Source organism: Patella vulgata, chromosome 3 (genome assembly GCF_932274485.2).
Source record: "Patella vulgata chromosome 3, xgPatVulg1.2, whole genome shotgun sequence".
Taxonomy (NCBI): domain Eukaryota; kingdom Metazoa; phylum Mollusca; class Gastropoda; family Patellidae; genus Patella; species Patella vulgata.
The window spans coordinates 70,616,015-70,641,430 of NC_065881.2; the positions used below are offsets into that span (position 1 = coordinate 70,616,015).

Sequence of the window (25,416 nt, forward strand, 5' to 3'; positions counted from 1 at the left end):
TTTGTTTCCGCATGGAACTCCCAAGGTATTTTACTCACAGAATTAAATAAGTTCCTAATCGGGGAACGCTACAGCAACCTCTTGATATGGTCAGGTTAAGGCAATGGGACCGACAGTAGACTTAGGTCGGATTTCTAACCCTTGCTTGAACCCAGGCGATATCAGAACTTATTACTGATGCTCCGTCATAGCCTTGGGCAAACATATGTGACCATATCAAGTCCTCACCTTTGTAATCGCGGTATCATTGTGTCAACGCATACATTCAGTGTCTGAGGCGTCTTGACTTTCGTCCGCCATGAGGCTCCAATATTTTGGGGAATCGCCGTTCGTTTCGTTGTCTATTTTTGCTCTGATTGCAACCTCACATAGTCCAATAATCTCATTTTGAATTTGAGGTGACATTTTTAGGCGAATTTTCTAAGTCAGTTTTAGACTTCCAATTGGTAATAAATACGAAGTTTCTGTTCTCTGTCACCTTCAATGGGATTTCAAGAGCAATCACAACGTCGATTATGGAGAGGCTGGGCTTATTGGTTGGATAACGAGATTAAATGTCATGATGAATATCCTTCATCGTTTTGAGAAACCCTGCGACTTTGACTTATAAATGCACTGAACATCAACCCGGATGGTCCAAATATCCATCTTTTGATCCCTGTGCTTTTTTTTCCAATGTTTGAACCCACCACGAACGAATGACGATGAGGATCTAATCGCAATGTACAACGTGCAATAGGTGCTGTCTCTGATTGGCCTGTATCGCAACCAACGCATGTGTCAGTCCAACAAGTCTTAGACTCTTGCGGGTGGCGCAGTAAGAAGCTGGAACATTTCTTCATCGGACAAAGTTCTGTCTTGATAATGATGTAGATCGAGCGAGATAGCGATATCAATGTCGGCAGCATTGCGTAGGGTCGAGCATCTTCTTCGATAACGCCACGAGGGGCTATTTGAATAGACACACCTTCCATGACAGGATCTTGGGTGACACGACCAGGGTCGTCTTCACGATTTCACTCTGGATAACCGATTCTGAAGGTTCAGCAGAGGCTTGACTGGCATTAAGCAGGCTGAGCTGGTTGAAGGCATTGGCGCGGTCGCTACACTGGCATTCTGAGACTCGAGAACAGTGACATCGACTGTAGATTTATTCACTCAATCAGACAGGGTATTCCGATTCCTCTATGCGAGGCCCTTCAGGGTTTTCTGTGCCTTGAGTTGCCTGTAGTAGTTCCCGGGATTCTTCTTATCGATGCAGTATGTATCAGGAACCGCTACAAAAGTTTGATTCCTACATCAGACAGGGTATTCCGATTCCTCTTTGCGAGGCCCTTCAGGATTTTCTGTGCCTTGAGTTGCCTGTAGTAGTTCCCGGGATTCTTTTTATTGATGCAGTATGTATCAGGAACCGCTACAAAAGTTTGATTCCTACTTCAGACTTCACGGCAGATTTAAAAAAAAGCGAATTCTGAAAAAATCGCCGGGAACTGGTAAAGACTTCATTGCGTTCTAGTATAAAATAAGTCTACTAAGTTTTATAATATCTGAAGAATTAATGTAAAGGGGATGCGCGGAATCTGTACTCGAAACAAGGCGCCCAGCTTTGCGAAAGTATCTGACACCTTTGAAAAAGACCGAACGCAGCGCTGCGAGCTTTATTGTCTCATGCGCTATAAACGACAACAAAATATAGGGTTTGTACGTTGAATGAGTTCAATATCTAAAGTTATTTTTATAGTGACTTGTCGAGTTTACGAAAAAGTCTCTTAGACGAGGATGCTGAGATGTCTCCAATTTCATCCGGGTTTTTTTCTTGTGAGAGGTCGTTCTAGTAAATCCAAAGAATTTCCGTATGAACTTAAGAAATGCACGATTGATGATTAAGTCCAAACTGAAATCTGCACTGTTTCGATATCTCCCGAAACACGAAGAAATATTAATAACTGGTGAGATTTACCAGAATAGACCATGTATTATCATTAATTCTTCACTTATAATTGGAATGGCAGCCCTTTAACATATGTCATTTATTGGTCCTTGCTGACCTATGGTAATAGCTGAGCAATACGAAGAGGAGACTTCCAGTTAATAAACACAAGATAAAATGTATCGTCTGACCGTGATCATGCAGGAGCGTGCTGTATATCGGGCTCATATAACACAAGCCCTTCAAGGGGCGCCAATCACGCGATTTTAGGCGCCCATTTCAATAGTGGGCGCCTAAGCAATCTCGGCGTTATGGGCCCCCACGATCTCGTCGTGGGCGGCCTACCAATCTCGGCCTTATGGGCGCCCCTCCTGGATGAGGCACCCCACCAATAATGTCGTTTTTGGCGCCCAACTGATCTCACCCGGCATAACGTGCGGCATATAATATTGTAATTATAAGGCGCCCATCCATCATGTCAATATGAGCGCCAGCCCGGAATAAGGCACCCACAGATAACGGCGTTTTGGGCGCCCCAGTGGGGTTAATCGTGTGATTCATTATGAGGCGCCTCACTTAATAAACACCTACGTGAAAGTTTGAACATTCTACCCCTATTAGAGGGCGAGTTGTTGTACTCCAAAGTCTCGACCTATCAGATTGAAGTAATTACTTGGCCTACGCAGAATAACATGTTAGTTAGTTGTATTTTACGCCCGCTTCCACCGAGGTAATATCGCAGACAATAACATGTTATGTATACATGGTGCAATAACTTACAATGTGATGAGTGAAAAAAGAGGATAATTAGGTTTTTATATATATGTACAGAAGACAATAGATAACAGGACGAGACATGGAATAACAGGTGCAAAGAATAAAGAAGTGCCAGTAGACATTGACAAACAGACGAATTTGTGACTAAACAGACATGAATATGGGCGAACATTAAGACACGGACAAACATTTACAGACATGCACGCAATAGGAAAGTTTGATAAAACAAACATAAATTTGGACGAACATTTAGACATAGTATGTATGCTCATCATCGAACTATTAAACTCAATATATTGGTGTAATAAAACTACACTCTCACTCAATTATAATCAACGTCATCGAGCTTCAAAGTCTCGACCAATCAAATTGTGCATCCCATTATCTAACTTAGTCAAGGTATTGATATAATGAAACCATACACCAAGTTATCATGTCCCACAGCAACAGCCAATTAAATTGTTTATCTCTGGCTAGCCTGATCAGAAAATGTATATCTTCGAACTCCATCAATGCATTCACCTAATAACCACCTACACAAATTTTGAACATTGTACTTCTATTAGAATGAGAGTTCGGGTGTCCCACAAAATAAGACGGACAGACACCTTTCTATTTTTTATTACTTCCCTGCTTTCTACGGAAGGCGGTGAATGTAACAATATTATGGCCTTGACTAATAGTTGTTTATAGATTCTTGGTCAAGCACAATAGCACCTGAAATAATAGAAATTTAAATGAATTTAACTATATAGGTTAATAAACACATTTGTCATATGTCATCTTCATGGTCAGGAATGGAGTGTGTCTGTTGACCAAATTTAGTAATAAGTCCCTCCCAGAGTGCAGTATAGGGGGTATGCCTATTCCATAGCTGTAAACTGGAACCGTGATCAGTCTATGACGTAAACCAATTAAGGTGTTGGCACTTTAAAATAGAGTAGGGGGATAGTGTTTGACATATTAGCTATTTACTGATTTGAGAGCGAAGAAGATTTGTGACTAATGCTAGAAGTTTTTTTTATATAAATATAAATAAAAAACGGAAAGAAATAAAACCTGAACTGTAGTTATAATTTTCAGCAATGTGAAGCTGAAAGATCGAATAGTACTACATGGAAAATAAAATTTTGGTGATACACATGCTGACACAAGTTACGTGGTGTGTTTGAGCTTACATTACATCAAGTGGGGGTGATTCTGCCAATTGTGGGTCTAGCCTCGATCAGCATTACTAATGTCGGTACGATAATAAAAATATCATCAATGAACGTTGAGCAGCAGATCGGATTCATATCCAGTGAAAATTCGACACATAAGATGGCATTGGGAGTTGCTTAAGGTCTTTGCATGTTAATAAATGTCAAATTAATAGTTTATATAACATTTCAAGCTTTCTTTTACTTGGTGGAAGGTGACCCATATTATAACACAATTACTCAGGGATAATCTATTTTTATTGCATAATATCATTTTTATGTCGTACCTGTTATTTGAGGTCGAGGGTGGCCAATTTTCATAGAAAATATTATTTTATTAGGATGACACATTGCATAATTTAAGGTTGCAATTTCAAATTTTCAAGTTATATTTTTAAAATGTATTAAAATAAAGCCTTAAAATAGATGGTATCCATAAACAGTCCTACCTTGTTAAAGAATAATCCTATAATTCGCTATTGCCAGCTGAAAAATTGGCAAAAATATCATTTTTAACTTCAAATTTCAACGTTGGAAAATGGCGGCCCCATGTTGTCAATAGCAAAACAGGGGGGTTATTGTGTTATTTCCTGTGTCATAGATTTTTAAGGGTGGGAAATAATGCCAATGATCGTATAATAGTGAGTTGATAACCTATTGAGCAAAAGACATAGAAATAATTATGTTTTGACTTTCTTAGAAAATTTGAAATTCTCGCTTTAAGGGGATAATATAAAGGTACAAATGATGTTGAAAAACATGATATTTTTGTGGTTTTAATTTTTGGTTTGATGTTCTGTTAGGCAGGCATTGCTGGGATGATGAATTTAAAATTTGGTTAACAGTCGGCATCCTTTGTAGACGATATATGATCAAAAACCAGCGCCACTTGTAATCTTTACTACAATCGTTTGATGGGCCTCATTTGAATCTCATAGCATCCAAGCAGGGGGGTTATAAGATGACAAACCGCATCTCTCAACTCTCTGTGTTTCGAGATAAGAGTTCGTGCTATATAGTTCCACGTAGCCCAACGCAAATCACATCGGGCCTCAGTAAGCCAAATTGACAATATTTTTCATCAAAACAACGATTGGTTATTGTTATTTATAATATTTCTACTATATCCAACTACAATTAAGCATATAATCCTACCTGAAACGGGTATAAATCATTGTATTTAAAACCGAGGCGTTAAGTCGTTACTATTGGAACGCCATTTTTAAACGGGAAATGTATGACGGTGTATGTCGGATAAAAACAGCGCTTCATTAATTTAAACGCGAATATTTGGAGTTAGGTGATAGTTGTGCCACTAGTCATAATAGTATAAAATTAACTTATTTTTAAAATGTTACATGCATTAATAAAGAAACTGAGTTTGCCACTTGGAACTCACCCAATCGTAGCTCAAAAAACAAGCACATCAATATATGTCAACGTTTTAGCTACGTTCTCGTAGCTAGGGGATCATCTATCATTGATATTCTGATTTTGCTTTCTTGACTAAATATCAAATAATGAATTTGAGTAAAATTTAGCGTGGATTGAGTGGTGGAAAATTTGATATTTTTCCAAAAAATTGAAAATACGTACTGACTTAATTTATCTAAAATTATCCTTTTATAACAGTTCACCGGATTCAAATTATCTGTCAGATCAAATTAATTCAGTTTCGTAAAACCATTAGGCATTGCTAAATCGTCGTATAATAGACAAATGTAATTAAGATGTGTCTATATTTGGATCGTGCGATAAGATCACGTGAACTGTCACCACAATGTAGAGCTGTTGGCAAGTATGAAAGCGAGGCACCTCTCTAACCCCTGACAGATTCCTATTTATAACTATGCAACATGTAATGCATTTTAAGGCACCGACAATTTTATGTACTGTGATAAAAAAGTCCTTGGTTATTTGACTTTCATGAACACGACGCGCATATTTTGTTTATCCTACATTCATCGACTTATCGTCGAATAACAGTGTTTTGGTCTCACTTCAAAATAATTCTAGACATATATGCACCTAAATGAGCAGAAATATAGCAATCTCGGCGTTTCGGATTTTATCAAATTCTCGGTTATTCCCACCAAACTTGAAAATGTATCTACCCCCGAACCCTTACTGATCAAATTACTAAACACACACCTGCAATCGCTCGCCCAAGCGTCGAATTCTAAAGATAGACACGCAAAGCATAGAACTACGCCCACACAGCAGCTATGTATTGGAAAAGAATATAGTAATATATATATATGTATCAGTTTAAACGAAAGGATCCCCCGTGCCTTCCAGAAATCGAATTTGATCTGTATCGTTTTCACAAGGCTTTCCGGCCACGTAATATTCCCTGGAACAGAATGTCCTAGAAAGTCTACGATTCCTATCCTTCAAGCTAACTTTTGTAATAAAACTAATCAATTCATCGGGGTGGGGGGGGGGGGGGTATAAAGTATGCAATAGACATCCTATAATTCATGGCCTGTCATTATATGTTAATTCCTAGGAACAACTAAATATATAGCATCAGATTTTCCTGAAAACAAGTGATCCTCGTGTAATTATACGCCAATTTTTCTGAAAAGTGTAAATAAATTCCATGAAAACCCTGGCCTTTAACACACCGTCAAACAATCAATCAAATTGCTTATTGTAAAGCCGAAGCCAAAACCTATGTTAATTAGAAGTAGAATTATTGTGTCCCAAAGTATCGACCAATCAAATTTCTTACCTCCATTAGCCTAAGCAGCGAATGTTAATCATTCACCTAATGACATTTACACCAACATTAAACTACTTAAATTTGTAATATATTTACTTTGTCGCCAAGTCCTGATCAATGCAACATCGTAACACTGTTTAAGCTTAGCAGAAAATGTTCATGCCTCCAATGTGGATGTGAAGGGTATACATAAAATCCGTTTAAACGCGTTGATACTGGGTATAATCCCTATGTATGCTACTGGGCATGTTTGGTGAAGGCGTCACGTGACGACACCTCTAATTTTGTCGTGTCTGATCTATAAGTTTTAGCAAAAGTCCATGCAATTGAGACCCCCATCATGCTAACAAGTAATTTTTAACAAAAAAGGGGCGTAACTCTAACAATATCACTTAAATTTTTCCGAAAACAAATAGAGATCCTCCCCTTGTTTCCGGAATCTTTCAGTAAAATCAAATAAAACTGGATAGGTTTCTGCAAAAAGAGGGCATAACCCTGAAAACATTACTCAGATGTTTCTGAACAGAAATAGAGATCCTTATCTTGCTTGTCACAATACACGTTATCTTAAAGTTTCAGACAAATCATATAACAGTGTAACCTCTGTTGTGCTGACAAGAATTTTTGACGAACAGATGGACGGAAAACGTGATCGTAATCAATACGCGGCCACATTAAAGATACATTATGGGAGATTTTAATAGAGAGTTGGACATTCTTGCTATAACAGTTCAAAAATAGATGATGAAAGAAGAATATATTGAAAATTTCAGTCAAATTACTTTATTCTGAACAAAGTTATCACCATTGTAATTTTTGACTAGAAATAGGAGTCAACTCTATCTTCACCGTCTCCGAGAATGGCCGAGCGTTTGATGGACAGGCGTTAACTCCACCTACATAATTTCGATTATCAAGTAACGTTTTGAATGGTTGTGGTACCGTTAGCCTATTCGGTTTGAGACGGGGTTGCAAATCAATTCGTATCGCATTGTTTTTTTACTACAAATTAAAAATAAGACTTTTAATATATAGATAAGAAGCGAAAGTTTGAAAGGAATGGACCAAATCAATGAGGCATAATTATAGCCGACTTCTTGTCAGCTAACAACTCCCGAAGCAGACAAATAGGAAACAGTGATCCAATGGGGCTGCAATTCAACTGGGGTTGTTTATCAATTTCCATAATTTTTCTGTAAACGCAAGTGACAAAAGAGCGTATAATTCCGACATCCAAACCTTCATTTTAACCACAATTAAAATAATATCAAGGCCGTATATATCGAACTTTCAATCAAATTGACTGACATGCGGCCTTGCTCAACAGCGGCCTCGCTTCGTACACTCTTATCATTTAGCCTCGATCTAAAATTTCCGGGGGTATGACATCAACGTAACGGTTAATCTCCGCTTACGACGCCATTTAAAAATTTAATGAATCAATGAAATCCTGTTTAAATCCAAGCCATCCGTGGGTCTACAGAGTTGATTTTGTGCTTGTTGTGTAAATAAAGACTAATTTATAATTTCTATGACATCTGAAGCGTAAATAAAGACTTGCAATAATCAGATTTAGCTCTTGCATAATGTATGTTTAACATGTTGGGGTATAACAATTACAATTTGTGGATGCCGGATTCACAGCTGTGATTGACTCTTGGTGTGGGCCACGGAGAACCTCTGAAGTTTTGATGCCCGTCAAATTAACCACTGACAGCTAAAATTAAAGAAAGAGTAGCATCCCACACGTGTCCATATATATACTCTTCGAAAAAAAGTAGGGGATATTGAAATGCAAATACCTATGCAGTTTGTGATATGATAAATAGTCATGGACACTTGACATGCTTTGAGAGTATGTTCACAGACGAAGAACGTATCGCCCCAGCAGAACCACTGAGCTGCACATGCAACAGGCAATAGCGCGATACACGCGCGGGAGGGGTTCATTGTCAAATTTGACACTTCGAGGAAGGGTTGATGAAAACTGCAGCGTGCTGGTTTATCTATCCATGTTTGCTTTCCTATCGGTTCTTGCATAAGATTTACTGTTTAGCGCATCTTTGCTTTAGTGTGTTAAGGTCCGTTCATACTACATCCGTATCTGTAAATACGTGCGTGAATACGTACTGGTATACTTTAGTTACTTTTAGAGAAAGGGTTCAAATAGAATCCGACACGTATTGCGCACAAAAACAACTGCGTCCGTTAAGCCGGATTGATTGCTCCCAGTGCGTATTTTTTTAAAGTGCGTCCGGCATTTCGGCTAGTGAGCCGAGCTTAAGCCAATCAGCGAGTACTTTCCCCTTATTACATCATCTCCCTAAATAGAAACTCAATCCATTCCAAGAAAAGCCTGGCCTTGTGTGCTGTGGATTTGTGTTGTCTTGTGAAGAACACAACATGGACAAGACAGAGGAAATATTGTCTGAATTTGTCCAGATGAAAATACAATTCTTGCACCAGGTTGTCGTATTCTCCTTATTTCTTTCTTCTTTGTAACAGTTCATGGACCCCTACTCTCTTTTTTCTCTTTCGTCTTTTGGTCCACAAATACAAAAGAAAGACTTCCTCTGTGTCACTGTCAGACTCGATGATTGCAAATGAAAATATGTTATCTCTTGACAGACAATTCAGCCTTGAAAGCCGGACGTTTTCGGATACGGATGCGGATACGTTTATGGATACGGATGTAGTATGAACCGAGCTTTACGTGTAATTTGATCGGGAGACGTGTTCGTCGACGGCAACGTCAATCGATAACACTGCAAGAATTGGCCGCGGCACTGCAAGAGGAGTGGGTCAGATTGCCCAAATCGTGATTGGACGGTTGATTAGGAGCATGTCACGACGAATTGCTGAATGTCTGATGATTGGTAGAGCAATAACCCATTATTAAGACAAAAATCAAAAACGTCCATTTTCACTTTTGACGGTGTATCTCTTTCCGAATGAAATGGGGCCATCCGATAAGCCGCCCATATGAACTGTTTATGTTCATGTGTAGGCAATTGGCCTGTTATTAACATACACTGTTTACCTCTAATTAAAACAGCAGTGTATTTCCGCAGTTTTGTATTGTTTCTGAATATCCCCTACTTTTTGTGAAGAGTATATGAAGGACAGCTTTCTGGTCTCAAAATTCTGTTCCTTGGAACTGAAGACCACTTTCTTCTGTTATTTAGAAACCGCTGTGCAATGTTCTTGTGTGTGACAGATAATGGCCCAGGTTTTATTCTTTTATAGCATCACAATTAATTGATAATCTATTATCATTTAGAAATTATTTCTTTTGTTTTTTGTTCAATATGATATTAAACAGGGGACACGTGTCAATTACAAAAAAGCCGTATACGGTAAGATAATACAATTAGTACACAGTCTAAACAGCACCTGTTCTTCGTGAACTGTTCATTATTTATTCATTAACATCAAAAAATAAAACGTCTCGATTCTCTACATTTCAAACTTGCAGATGTAACTTGAATCCGTTGTAAACAGGTCGGTAACTTAGAAATAAGAAAATACGATATTTATTAATCTAGCTATAAACCATTAACGATATGTATGAAATCAATTACCTCCAAAGCTGACACCGGGAAGGGGGAGGGGCTTTCGTACCAGTGAAACGTAATTCATTTGAAAAGTTTCAACACGTGGGTTGGGTGGCCTATTTGTCTAACTCGTTTGCTTTATATCATAAAGTCTGTTTGACCCCACACATGTACTTAGCGAGGCGTAGGGTCGCCTGTCGTGGACTTTGTCTGGGTTCTACAGGTTTTTCCCACTGCTAAAGCACCCTTCTCCCAAGCGTACTATTTAAATAAATTTGTACCGTATGTAAGTCCCAAAAAGACTCAGGGTGGTAATCTCTCTCTCTCTCTCTCTCTCTCTCTCTCTCTCTCTCTCTCTCACACACACACACACACGTTTGAGTTTTACGAGGTTAAGGGATATATCACGTTTATAATTTGAAATTAACGGCCAGCTAATTAAATACATTGCGCCTGGATAAATAAAAACAACCTGTCACATAGGTTGCTTTATTATGATATAGTCGTCATTTGCAGAACCCATGTGTGTATTATGGCCAGGCCCGGATTTAAGGGTGTGCCCCACCCCCTCACTATATGATATCAAGTACGCCCCCCCCCCCCCGTGAGACAAAGTCCCCTGATGCCAGTTCCAAAATATAAAAGTTCATGTTACATATTATAATACGTTGCTATCTGCAATATTTTCGCGCCTACGACGCTCGATACCATTGTCATTATTCTTCCACGCCGCTGTGGTCTTATACTATCTTATCACAATCATATTCATGGTTATAGTGAATGTCCCAGTTAGTAGTAGCACTAGTGTGCGGGTCGTGAGGCGACAGACAGTACAATATGTTGTCAACTCTAACAAAACAGGCAGAATTGACAGGCAGGCCTCGAGTTTCTGCCCCATTTCCTATCCTCACATTCACAAGAATTTCTTCCTATCAATCAGCTTAAATGCCAGAAAATTGACTAAACTTTTCAGGCCCAGTCCCAAAAAATTAAAAGCTTAGCGACAGAAATATCGCGTAATCATTGGATTTTATTAAATCAAGAATTTACCTTCATTTCAATGGGAATTGGTTTATTATATGTTAAGCTATGTGCAGTACAGTTTTGGGTCAGTTTAATTAGAAATTAAGGGAGTTACAACAGGCCAGTAACATTTTGGTAATCTTGCTTGAGCAAGATGGAAGACATCAGCAGTGGAACCAATGTAGGGATCATCTATAAACCAATACTAATTATGCCTGCACATTTTATATGAATAATTAAATTATGTAGAGTGAGTACGGTAATGTACGGTTATCAACAAACTTACAATCATAATAAATTTGTGGGTTGAGTACGGTAAGGTAAATTAATTGTCGACAATCTTAAGAACACAAACAACTATTTCCTCCAAATCTAAATTATGTAGAGTGAGTACGGTAATGTACGGTTATCAACAAACTTACAATCATAATAAATTTGTGGGGTGAGTACGGTAAGGTAAATTAATTGTCGACAATCTTAAGAACACAAACAACTATTTCCTCCAAATCTGAAGATAGCATAATTAACACATCAAATTAAAATTGAACAGAATTTTATTAATATGAAGAAAAGTGTATAATAATGCACCGAGTATCCGGCAGCCAAACCCCATTTAAGCCTTGACGTGGAAATATAGTCCACCTAATTTTTTGGGGTAGATTATATTTCAATGTGTAAATTCAGAATCCGGATGATGCCACCCTTTAAATATTCAAGGTGGCCGCCATGAGGCATTTTCTGCTTATTTAGTGGGGTAAAATTTGTGACAGATTCTGTGGGACCACGGTTTGGAGATGGTTTCAGTGAGCTTTGGTATTCCTCCTAAAATAAATTGCTAATTCCTCCAGGGGGCCAATTTAAAAAGGAGGCTCAACTTGGAGGAAAACTCATAAAGTTCCCTCAATAGGCCTGTAAAATAATTGAAATGTAGTTTAGGTTTGATTATATATATCTTCAATATGCGTAGATTCTCAGATATTTTACTATTTTATATCAAACTGAATTATAGCCTTCACGTTAAAGTGGCGGTTTAAGAACCTCGAGTAAGGGACCTTCGCAAAATTTAAACACTTGCTTTCAAACGGAAACCCTGCGGATAGATCTCGATCCACCCACCTACCTGGCCATCCGCACCGACGGCCGACATGAGGCATTTTCTGGTTATTTACTTCAATTTAGTGGGGTGAAATTCGGGACAAATTCTCTCGGACCTTGGTATGAGGGTGATTTCTATACGAATTTGACCCACGAGTTAAGGCAAGCATAGATAATAAAGATACTGCCATATCCGAATATTTTAAAGGAGGCAAGTCGCTAACTCAAATATCCACAGTCTTCGACATTGGAAACAAGGCTTATTGGTCTATTTATATCAACATTGATGTTGGGCTTCTGATATCCAATATTTAAGACTTAAAGGAGTTAAGTCGCTAATATTTGGGATCTAGAAATTGACACAAATGGGTTGCAACACCAATAATAATGTAATATGAATGTATATAAACTGATTTACATTCAGTCGTTTCTGTTTTACTGTAATTTCTAATCAGGTATATTCAGTGAAATACGCCAGAAGTCTTGTTCGAATGGCAATCTCTTGTTATTCCATTCTACACCGATAGTATTTATTGCGCATGCTCTCCAGATAAGAATATGACGTCACCATTTGACATGACTTGTGGAATGTGCCTAGCCTCGTTTTCTGAGTCCCTTGTTACAAATGACACTGAAAAGCATTATGGTACACGATTCGTGTAACAATGGTAAAATGTTTATTTTGTCTTGAATATTGGATATCAGAAGCCCATATTTTCCCGGTAAGATCACAACATCAATGTTAATTTAAAACAACAAATAATTCGTGTTTTCAATGTTGAAGAATTTGGATGATATTGAGTTAGAGACTTAGCTACTAGCTACTTTAATTAATATACTAAAATTGGCACAAGAATCGCGTGTCAGAATGCTAAACATACCCCATGTAAGAGAATATAAGCGGTGTAGACTGGAATAACCAGCCACCAAAGACTGCCACTCAATTCGGACTCTTCGCGTGTTTCGCCGAACATAACTGATTAAAATTTACAGTAAAACCAGAAACGATTGAATGTAAATCAGTTTATATACATTCGTCTTACATTATTATGTGCGCTGCGACCCATTCGTGTCCATTTCTATGTGCCAATGAATAGCGATCTAGTTTGTCTAATTCTATATCCCCATCACTACCTATAACTAATTGAGCGACAGTTTGTACCTACTTTTCAGAAAACCGTAGCTACTGCCTAGGAAGAAGATGTATCCCGGAGGCGGTGGTAAATGTCAAAGTAAATTGAATTCGATAAAGCTTTTTTAGAAAGAAGTACCATGTATGCATTACAATCAATATTAGCCCTAAGCGACATCTCTTTTGTCATTAACGTATACGGAAATGTAAGAATGTTGTTGTAGGATGTTGTTCAACAAATTATAAACGTATAACAAACCCAGTCATATGCATGTAATTTTAACGATGATTATATGTATTAATTCTGACTATATTTAATAATAATTGACAATTTAGGCTGAACTATGTTAGTCATTTTTGTCTATTTGCCGACCTTTGAACCCGCAGGGCATTTCTGGATTATTAAGAAATTCTTGTATTTTAATTAAGAATCCCCACTAGTTTCATAAACCTGTACTAAATCGTTCAGTATTTGTGTCTTTTCTTTTTCGGGAGCAAAACTTGATTTGGCCGCATTAAAAATCTGAAATAAGTAAATAAGGTGGATGTGTTAGCTTACAAAGAGAAGCAATATAATATATGAAATGTGACTTTTGGGTCATCTTCTATTATCTCTGTCCATTTCGTTATCAGAACGTAAGCAAATCAAATCTGTGCCATTTTTTAAAGTCATGCTCCTGTGTCAGTGATTCTCCCAAAATGGCGAATGCCAATAGAGATAATGCGACTTGGTGCGCGTTAGAACTACAGGAAAATTCAAAACGAAACGCAGAAATGCTATGTGCTAATTATACGAGAAGGCGTCTATTTTAAAAGCTATTTAAAGACATGACTATCTTCTATTCACTTAATTCATTAAATATTCGCGTATCTGTGTTAATAAATCTACGCTGATGAAATAATAATAATTATTATTTAAGCTAACAGTTTTTCGACCAAGTTATACTACAGGATAATTCAATCTATGAGGGTTTCTTCTAATTTAAATATGAATGGGCAGACTTGTCTGAATTGTTGCATACTTTGTATTGTAAACATGCCCGACTAAACTGCGTAGTGAAATGAAAAAATAAGAAGTAGAGCTGATCAGTGGCGAAAGCCAAAAGGTTTTTTAGTAAATCTATGCTAATGAAATAATAAGTAAAACAAGATGACTAGTCATCCCGCGCCCTTGCACTTGTTTGATAGGCAGAAGGAAAAACAACTTCTTGGAATATCAATGTGACTAGTCAGAAAATTCATACTCTGATCACAGTAGCTGGGCAAGGCAGGGTCGCTACTCCCTGTAGTGTTTGCACAACAACCTTTGCCTATCCCAATCAGCTGCTGTATGTTAAACAATAGGCTTATACATCAGAAAATAAAATACTTAAAGATACATTAGGGGAGATTAGATAAAGAGTTGACAGTTCTCGCTATAATAGTTAAAACTAGATAATATAAAGGTAATTTGTTGAAAATTTCAGTCAAATTGATCCACTATGAACCGAGATATCAGCTTTGTAAATTTCCGCCTAGCCTCGTTCATCATTACTGAAGTTAGTGCGTTAACAAGCATAGTCTCGATTATCCATTGTTTTGATTTAATTATCAATGAGCGTTTGCAGCATATAGGATTCTAATCCAGTCGATATCGAAGGCTAGCCTTGACACCGAGAGTTGATTATGGTCTGGATAAGTTAATTAATGTCTAATTAATAATTTAGATAAGATTTCAGGCCTAAAGAAAGACCTGCGATAGGCAGATTTAGCTCTTGCATAATGCATGTTTAATATAGTTGATGTTTGTACAAAGTTTCAAAAGAATGATAATGAAATATGCTCCGGAAACGAAATCAGGACGGAAGGGCGGTCATCAGAAATTTAAATAATAGGTAGATGAATGTGAAAGTTTTATAAAGTTATGTTGAACAGTTTCTGAGATATGGCATAGAATAATAATTATATACCAAAAATTAAGTTAAAATTGTAGTAAAAATTCAAAACTCATTCAACAGAGAAATTTGTCTCCATTGAAACACAAAAATTATCAAACCCAAGAAGTTTCTAATTAACAAAAGGTGCGGGTTGATGTTTGTACAAAGTTTCATGAAGATATCTGGAATGTTTTATGAGATATGCTCCGGAAACAAAATTGTACACCAAAAGCTAAGTCAAATTTGTCTAAGTGGAAAAACAAAAAATATAAATCCAAGAAATTCCTAAATAGCAAAAGGCGCAACTACTGTAAACATTTACACGAAAATTTGTTTCCATGGAAACACAAAAAATATAAATCCCATAAATTTCTAAATAGCAAAAGGCACAACTACTGTAATAGGTTGATGTGTGTACAAAACTTCAAAATTGTACACCAAAAACTAAGTTAAAAAAATTTCCAGGGAAACACAAAAAATCTAAATCCCAGTATTTCCTAAATGGCAAAAGGCACAACTACTGTAAGAGGTTGATGTGTGTACGAAGTTTCAAAAAGATATCTTGAACTGTTTATGAGATATGCTCCAGAAACTAAATCGGGGCGGACGGAGAGACACACGGACGGACCCCATTCCAATATCCCTCCCTAACTTCGTTCGCCTCAGGATAAAAAAGACCACATTCTTCGCAATGCGTATTGTTTGTGGTTAAGTTTCTGTCAGTTTCGTTTTCTTCAAACGAAAAATAATAATATTTATATTAATAAAGACTGGATTTATAGATCTATAAAAGTCATTAGAAATACATCTCAAAGAAAACGTACATACCTTGTCTTTAAAAGTGCCTTATGTTTCATTTATTTATTATTTACCGTTTTTCTTTCAAATTAGATAGATCTAATTTAATCTCTGTGGTTTTCGGCTGTTCTAGCTGAGATTAGAAGAACGGCTATACTCCTCAGAGTTACGCCATCCTTAAAAATAGACCTTTTCCGCCAATGACGTATACCTCATTGTTTGCCGCATTTTACATTTTCGCCAGTCCCTTCGTCCTGCACCACTGACAAGAGCAAATCACGCCGGAAAAACGGAGAAACACCGGGAACGAACCCGAGACCTCATGGTTAGCTAGCCAGCGCCATACTCACTGATCCATCGCGGCTCCTTGACGAATAGCAGATCGAGACCTACACATTTTCAAGGTGTTCAGCAAACGCCGGGATTTGCCCTTAGTAGACCAGTGGGTCCATATCTTGAATACAATATTATCCAAAATATATAGATTTATCTATTTATAGGCCTGAACCATTACATCAGAAACGGAAAGAAAGGAAAGGGCAAAGATTGAAGTTCTGGTTAAATTGCTACAAGTACTATTTTAAGGGATAGGATAAATGAAGAAACATAAATACAAACTAGAGATCAATGAATACTTTAAAGTGAAATATGTCTGAATCAAGCAAAGCAAGAGATAAAAAATCATCGAAAATTACGATTGTTATTTTTATACAAAACCACATTTTTCAAGAGAGGGATAGAAATCAAACAAAATTGATTTTTTGTACAATCAGTGGCCATAATCCAGAAAGTTATGGTCTGAAATGCGCAAATATCAAAAGGGACAGAGATTTTTGGAATATAAAGATATGTTTTAAGTTTATCAAAATCGGATAAAAATTTGTGACCTCTAGAGGGTCCATAACCTTTGTATTGCATACTTATACACAATTTGCGTACAAAGAGCGGCCATTTTGTCAGGCACTTTTATTTCGATTTTCCCGAAATTCCAATTCAACCTTCATTATGGTGGAATGGTGATATATCTAAACAGTTTTTAAAATCGAAAAAAATGTGACCTCTTAGAGAATGCACAGGCTAAAAATGCGATTTTTCGGCCAATCAGGGGCCATGATCCAGGACGTTACGTTCGGAGATATGTGATTATCAAAAAGAACCAAGATATTTATGATAAATTTATTTAAAGTTTCATCCAAATCGGAAAAGACCTGTGGCCTCTAGAGGGTCCACAACCTTGACATACCATATTTTTACACTATTTGCGTACAAGGGGCGGCCATTATGTCCGTCAGATTTTGTCCGATTTTCACCAAATTCGAACTCAACCATCATTAGTGTATAACTGTGATGTATTCACGCGTTTTTTCGTACAATCAAGGGCCATAATTCAGAATGTTACGATCCGATATGCGCGAATATCGACAGGATCCAAGATCTTTGGGTTATAAACATGCATTTCAAGTTTCATCAAAATTGGTTCAAAATCGTGACCTCTAGAGGATCCACAACCTTGATATACCATATTTTACACTATTTGCGTGCAAGGGGCGGCCATTTTGTCCGGCAGTTTTGGTCCGATTTTCACGAAATTCGAACTCAACCATCATTAGGGTGTAACAGTGATATACTAAATCGTTTTTTTTAAATCGGATAAAAATTGTGACCTCTAATGGGATCACAAGCTAAAAGCGTGATTTTTCGTACAATCAGGGGCCACAATTCAGGAAGTTACGATCCGATATGCGCGAATATCGAAAGGAAACAAGATATTTTGGTTAACACATGCATTGCAAGTTCATCAAAATCGGATCAAAATTGTAACCTCTAGAGTGTCCACAAGCTGAAAACGTGATTTTAAGTACATAATCCATGAAGTTACGGTCCGATACATGCCAATATCGAGAGGAACCGATAGACCTATATTTCAAGTTTCGTCAAAATCGGATAAAAATTGTGACCTGTAGAGTGTCCACAAACAAATCGTGGACGGACAGACAGACGGACGGGCAGGGGCGACGACAATATACGTCCACATAAATAGGTGGGCGTATAAAACAGAAACACAGATAAGCGATTATGTAATGAATTAACTGAAAAGAAGACATTTAAAATAGACGCCTTCTCGTATTATCAGCACATAGCATTTCTTCGTTTAGTTGTGAATTTTTACAGCAGAATAAAAACAAAATACGCGGGAAATAAAGAATCCCAAACAAGTCGCATTATCTCTATTTTATGGCGTTCGCCGTTTTAGGAGAATCACTGACACCAATCAATGCCCTCTTTCTAGGGTGGGATCGGTAGGGGCCCCGTAGTGGTAGAGCACTGGTGTTAGGGGCCCCGTAGTCGAGTGGTATGGCGCTGGTGTTTCGACCAGAATGTCCCGAATCAAGATACCAAAACCCTCTGGGCTTTTTGTAAGCTTTCGTTGTAAGGGGAGCGTAGGGCACGTAAACGCACTCTTGCAGCTGGAATTCGATAATGGGCAGGCGGAAACGCCGTTTTCTGGGCTAAATTATATCCTTTACATTGCACGCGCACAAGATTGTGAGCTATAATCGTTGGCTCGTCCATTCGATACTGTGTGGGCTATTGGATTGTTGTCCAATCGGTGTGAACAAATAATAATATTATTTTTTAAAATAAGATTAACTACTGATTTTATACAAATTCTACAACATCAAAAACGAAACAAAATATTTTACCTATATTGCGACGATCTAACTTACCGTTGTAATAATTTGTTGCCTGGTTAATCCAGCTTGTAGGGCCATCTGATAATCTTCTAATAAGGTATTAGTAAATATAACAGGATCATCAGTATTAATAGAATAATTCATGTTATCATCAGCAAACCTACAATAACAATCACCAGGTGTGTGTAAGAGACAATAGATCAGATATTAAAATATTTTACATTAAAGTAGCTAAGTCTCTAACTCAATATCATCCAAAGACTTCGCCATTTATAACACGAATTTTTTTCAATTCAAAACAACATTGATGTTGTGATCTTACCGGTAAAAGATAGGCTTCAGATATCCAATATTTAAGACAATACACATTTTACTAGAATGCTTTTCGGCGCCATTTGTAACGAGGGACTGGAAGAACGAGACTAGACATATTTCACAGGTCATGTCAAACGGTGACGTCATATTGTAATTTGGAGAACATGCGAATTAATTACTATCGGTGTAGACTGGAATAATCAGACGCCAGAGATCGCTATTCGATTGAGACTTCTGGCGTATTTCGCCGAACAAAACTGATTTGAAATTAGAGTAAAAACGGAAACGACTGAATGTAAGCCAGTTTATATACATTCATATTACATTATATGCGAGGCGTTGCGACCCATTTGTGTCTATTTCTAGGCCCCAAATATTAGCGATTTAGCTCCTTTAAGTAAATATGTAGATTTTGAAGATCATTTTTAATTTACTACATTAAGTAAATATTTTGATTTTGAAAAACATTTTTATACGCCCACATTTTCATGTGGACGTATTATGCCGTCGCCCCTGTCCGTCCGTCCGTCCACAATTTGTTTGAAATATAGGTGTATCTCCAAACGATCTCGGCTGCTTTCGATATTGGCATGTATCGGATCGAAACTTCATGGATTATGGCCCCTGTTTGTACGAAAAATCACGTTTTTGGCTTGTGGACCCTATAGAGGTCACAATTTTTATCCGATTTTGTTGAAACTTGAAATGTAAGTTTATAACCCAAAGATCTCGGTTCCTTTCGATATTCGCGCATATCGGACCGTAACTTCCTGCATTATGGCCTGCGATTGTACGAAAAATAGCGTTTTTAGCTTGTGGGCCCTATAGAGGTCATAATTTTTATCCGATTTATAAAAACGTATTATTATATCACCGTTGCACCCTAAGGACGACTGAGTTTGAATTTCGTGCAAATCGGCCCAAAATTGACAGACAAATTGCTGCACTTCGTTCTCAAATAACGTAAAAAATATGGTATATCAAGGTTGTGGACCCTATAGAGGTCACAATTTTTATCTGATTTTGTTGAAACTTGAAATGTAAGTTTATAACCCAAAGATCTCGGTTCCTTTCGATATTCGCGCATATCGGACGTAACTTCCTGAATTATGGCCCGTGATTGTACGAAAAATCGCATTTTTAGCTTGTGGACCCTATAGAGGTCATAATTTTTATCCGATTTAAAAAAACGTATTATTATATCACCGTTACACCCTAAGGACGACTGAGTTTGCATTTCGTGAAAATCGGCCCAAAATGGCTGCTCTTCGTTCTCAAATAGCGTAAAAATTGGGTATTTCAAGGTTGTGAACCCTATATAGGTTACAATTTTTATCCGATTTTGTTGAAACTTGAAATGTAAGTATATAATTGTAGGAAAAATCACTTTCTTTTTAGCTTGTTCTCTATCCATCTCTCGAAAATGTTGGAGTATTCTGCCTGGCAGCCGCTGGTTAACTGTGTACTATTGACTTAAATGTTACCATAAGTGATAAAACAAAAGCAAACAATGGGTTTGTCTAAGATTTTTAAAATTTTTGAATACTTCAAAGCACCATAAGCGCAGTTCAAAGTTGTCTTAAACACTTTTTTATTAGTAGATCGGATCATTACAATTTGCCGTTTTCAGTTCTTGTTCGAATTATTTCTAGAGAAAGTTTTGGTCACTTGTTCCCTTTTACCAGATCAGAGTAGTTTTATAATACTTAAAGGGAAAGGGTGGTGTTTGAGTATATCTACACACATCTACATCGACTTTAATAATATGCCTCTACCTCCCCCGATACATCATTGGGACATTGTATTTGTTGTTGAACAGTTAAGTATGTAGTATAATATTTCTCTACCTTAGCATTGGATGTTTAGTTATATCAGCCCCCACTGCACTGGTTCGTATACTAGATATAGGACACAATTCAAAATGTACGTCTTGTCGATGGGCTCTAGCGTACAACTCTTTATCATCCAGAATTAAATAACCATGTCCTATTCGTTCAACTTTCAACTGATCCATGGCCTGAAGTTTTAAAAAAAACATGGTCGTATATCCAATTTGAGTAATAATAATGACGTGTAATTGTCGTCTACTATAATTCTTAGAAATAAAATGGGTCCTGGTCGCGATCTACGTAACCTTACGATTAGCTCAACGCACAAATTCGGATTCATAACTGCTTGTCTCTCCGAACTTACTGTATTATGTGTCTTATATACGTATCGACTAATAATTATATCCAAACAAAGGAGTTAGATATCATTTTTACCATTAATTAAAATGTCAGCACATCGGAGAGTTTGTGGTGGTTATGAATTAAACACGCAACTATCCTTAGAAATGAAAGCCACTGTTCTGTTAGTTACAGATTACTAAATTATTTATGTTGCTATCACTGGTTTGGCATAATAATTAACCATAATAGTATTTAATACTCTATACACTAACAGCCAGCCAGCCAATAATCATATACACAACAGCTGATGCTATTTTGTCCGTGATCGTGGCATTTGAAGTGAAGACAATTTGGAAAGGAGCTATCGCGGGGACTACCATACCTCTTTAACAACTTGTGAAGACCCAACTTCTCCAGCATGGGCTGTTCTATGTATATCGAGTTTACACGCTTCCTGAAATGTAAATAGTATATCATTTCATTATTAGTGACATCAAGAAATCGGATGTGATGTCAAAGGACTATTATGCGTTCAAGACAAAAATTATATATTAAGTATGGATTTTTGCAATAACTTGAAACGATAATCACTTTTATACTTATAATTTATAAGAACGATTGATGCGTAAATTATGAACTGCTACATTTATTCGTAAACACTGTAAATTGCGAGGAGATATATGGAGTTTAACGTTATATCAACGTTCTTACTCGTTAACGAATTGGACTAATTTCTAGCATAAGTAACATGAATTTTGATCTACAGTGAGAGCATTACACTCATCGGCCACCCAGCCCCACTTGTTTTATTTGTGATGTAATAACTGTTTCCATATAACGGTAAATGCCATACTAGAAATGCCTGCTGATGAATAGACTTGGCGCCATCTTGTGAACAGACTAGGTATTCTTCTCCGGCTATATCTATTCCAACAACACCACTATCATGATATCGACGGCACAAGTCCACAACTTCCATTGACCATTCTGAAAGAAGGGGAAATATTAAATCACTACTACAATGAACAAGTTCATTTGCAACTGGAACTTTATCACAGCCTTGGTAGATTCGCTTCCCAAAACGTGTGCCAGTTATTACTGTGCGACTACACCGCCGCTGGACACTCGTCTCAATTTCTGAACTCGACCACCAATCATTAACACCATTATTAAAGATTAACTTCTAATTTGCAGAAAGGACTATCGAAAGAGAAAACATACGTCATAATGTACAAAATCGGATAACAATTCTGTGAGATAGAACAAACCTGGCCTATGACGCATACAGCATAAAATTGACTTGGCATTGATTGCAAAATCACTGGAACCTTTCTGTAAACCTTCACAAATTGTTGCCACAACATCAGTTGGTGACAGATTTCCTGGTTCTAGTGCATGTTCCGGTTCGGGACTGTTGTTAGCTAATTCATGTGGTGAGTACCGTGCCTCTACGTAACGTATACCTTGATTAGCACAATCCTCACAGAATTCATACGCCATGCGATATAGTGCTGATTTATCACCCCTAGTAGAAAATAGAAAGATAAACAAGAATAGTAGTCAAAATTAGATGTCATGTACCACTAATTAAAGTAGATAAATAGGACACTTTAAGTCACGAGAACTGACATAAAATGTAACATATAAATTAAACTATTGCACTCCTACCGATTGTTTCGAGGTTCATCTTGTGAATTGTAAGGGCCAACAAATACCAACGATAACTATATTTTAAAGACCTAAACCTAGAAATAATTCTACGGGTCTCATCCTTGCCGTATGAACAATCACAGTAACTATTCTTCGTAAATCCCATCAACGACTTATGTTATGCACCGCCTTCAACTATGTCGGCCCTGTAACATTTCTGCTTTAAGAGTACGGTTATGATATCTTAATATAAATCCACGAATTGTGTCGGAGACGTCGATATGGTTTTCCTTAATGAACATCCCAACATTGAAAAGTCGTTTGTAGACAGAATAATTGATAATACGTCCACGGAATATTCCATTCTATATTAAGTTTGAATGTACATTTTAATTTTACATTAAATTTCATTAAAACTTACGCTAGAATTGGCATATATTCATCAAATGCCTTAAGTAAAACTTGTAATGTGCATGGTTCTTTAATACAAATAGCTTTACTAAGAGAGGCTTCATCCTTATATGGCAGTGGAATTCCTCTTTTACTGTAATATACAATAAATATACTAGCGCAGAGAAAACGAATTAAATGTGGTTTAACATCCTGCTGTTCTGCGCCGACTGCCATGGGTTATTTTTCGTCGACGTCAATGTGTACACGTACCACCCTAACGACAATGCGTTGTCGCTCTGCAGCCCCCCACCCCTACCCCTGTCCTGCATCTTTGACACGGGGGGACCACGCCAGAAGTCCAGATGAACTTTCTCGGGATCGAACACGAGACCTCCAGTTTAACGAACCAAGATCTTACTCACCGTGGCTCTCGGCAGATGAAAAACGCTCTCCTTCCATACTATCCATCCAGATTTGACCAACATCTAATATAGGGAAACAAAATCTAATATCCATAGCATAAAAAGAGAAGAAAATTTTACCTGGCTATTTGCAGTAAGGTCTTAGGTCTGACGGCTCCATCGATATGAACATGAAGTTCAACCTACAAATGAAAACGATGTAAGCTACTGTGTCCGTTTGAAGTGAAGGACTGGCTTGAAATACCTTTATGCATAATTTCATAATATCTATATTTAGTTGTGATCTCAGTGACTAGATCTTTTTTATTTCCATAAATAGACAAACAGGGCCAAAGGCCCATTGCGACATTTTACCAACACATACATGTTCTTAATTAAACTAAACGAACGCGCGCTTTGGCATGAGGTCATAATGTTCTTAATTAAATTTAAACAAAACAGAAAAGCTCCCACAGCCAGTCATACGGTAGATTAAAGCACATAATGTAAGCTATCGTCCAAACGTCAACACAACAGTGATTTGATAGGGAAATAAAGAAAGAAAGTAATACGATCTTTAGACGATCATAACTGCCACTAATGATCGGTTTTAATCATGTTTAGTTCAGCTCGTCGTTTATTGTGTGTGGTCACAACAGCTGTATTTGCTATTTGTTCTGTAACAATTCGATCTAAAAGAAGTCAGCCAAAATTTAAAACAAACCATGTTCAGTACAAATAATATTCATGGCGTGGTGTCGCGGGATCTAGAAAATTGGGCACATACGTTATTGTGCACCAAATGTTTGGGGTGCGCCAAGGTGATGCTATTTGGCCAAGATCATTTCTCTTTATCACCAATGGCCTTCTGTCATGCATGATATGAATCCATTCTGTTAAACGTGGGTTCAAGCTAGGTCAGTTCAATATGCAATTAGTAAGAGGCTGCTCAAGTAAAAGATTTTAATTCGCCTAGGCTGGTCGATTGATCGCAGTATGTACAATAACCACAGACAGGGCGACATAATACTCACTGATTTGTTGAATGATTTCGTATTGCAAAACAAACCACTCTTAATATGTATGATCAATGATATAATGTGATCGCCACAAAGGGATTCGACATCATTATTATATATTGGATAATATTCTTCATAGGCCATTTTTAACGAAAATATCATTCATTACAGAAAACCCCTGATTAGCACTAAAGAGAAACATGGGTACATTTGCCGAGTAATAATTATGTATAATATACCTTATAAGGAAAGGAATCCATGCTTTCAGCAGCCATTTGACTTGTACCTGTTATATATGATATTAGACCACTACACTCGTACTAAAATTGATAGTACATAACAATACACCCGAGCCTTGCTTTTATATTTAGGTCATTCGTAGTCACTCGTCTAATAACCGAGAAGTGTCTCAAGAGAGGTGCGTATGAAATAAGTCTGTATATATAACGAACGCTTCTATGAAGGAGGCGAAAGGGTTAAAACTAGCTATTTAGTCTTTCGTTCCTCAAGAATTCATTAAAATTTTGGTCGTGACGAAAAACTTCTTAGACGCAAATAGCTCTCTTAACATTAATTCATCTGTATTATTAAAGATGCACTATATAAGATTTAGACCGAGGTG

At 37.3% G+C, this 25,416-nt stretch overlaps 1 protein-coding gene across 2 annotated transcripts; it reads right to left on the minus strand.

The window, feature by feature from the left end:
- Positions 1-11,640: 11,640 nt before the first annotated feature.
- Positions 11,641-25,160, minus strand: LOC126816069 (adenosine deaminase). 2 transcript variants are annotated; one of them, XM_050542258.2, is made up of 9 exons: positions 25,034-25,160; positions 23,917-23,978; positions 23,403-23,525; positions 22,600-22,856; positions 22,185-22,318; positions 21,714-21,785; positions 21,008-21,177; positions 18,879-19,005; positions 11,643-13,958 (listed from the first exon to the last, which is right to left on the minus strand). In XM_050542258.2, the coding sequence occupies exons 1-9, from the start codon at positions 25,067-25,069 to the stop codon at positions 13,860-13,862; spliced, it is 1,080 nt and encodes a 359-aa protein (XP_050398215.2). In that variant the 5' UTR covers positions 25,070-25,160; the 3' UTR covers positions 11,643-13,859. The 2 variants fall into 2 exon arrangements, with proteins under 2 accessions (XP_055955581.1, XP_050398215.2); XM_056099606.1 differs by lacking the exon at positions 23,403-23,525 and having other exon boundaries at positions 11,641-13,958.
- Between the last annotated feature and the right edge of the window lie 256 nt (positions 25,161-25,416).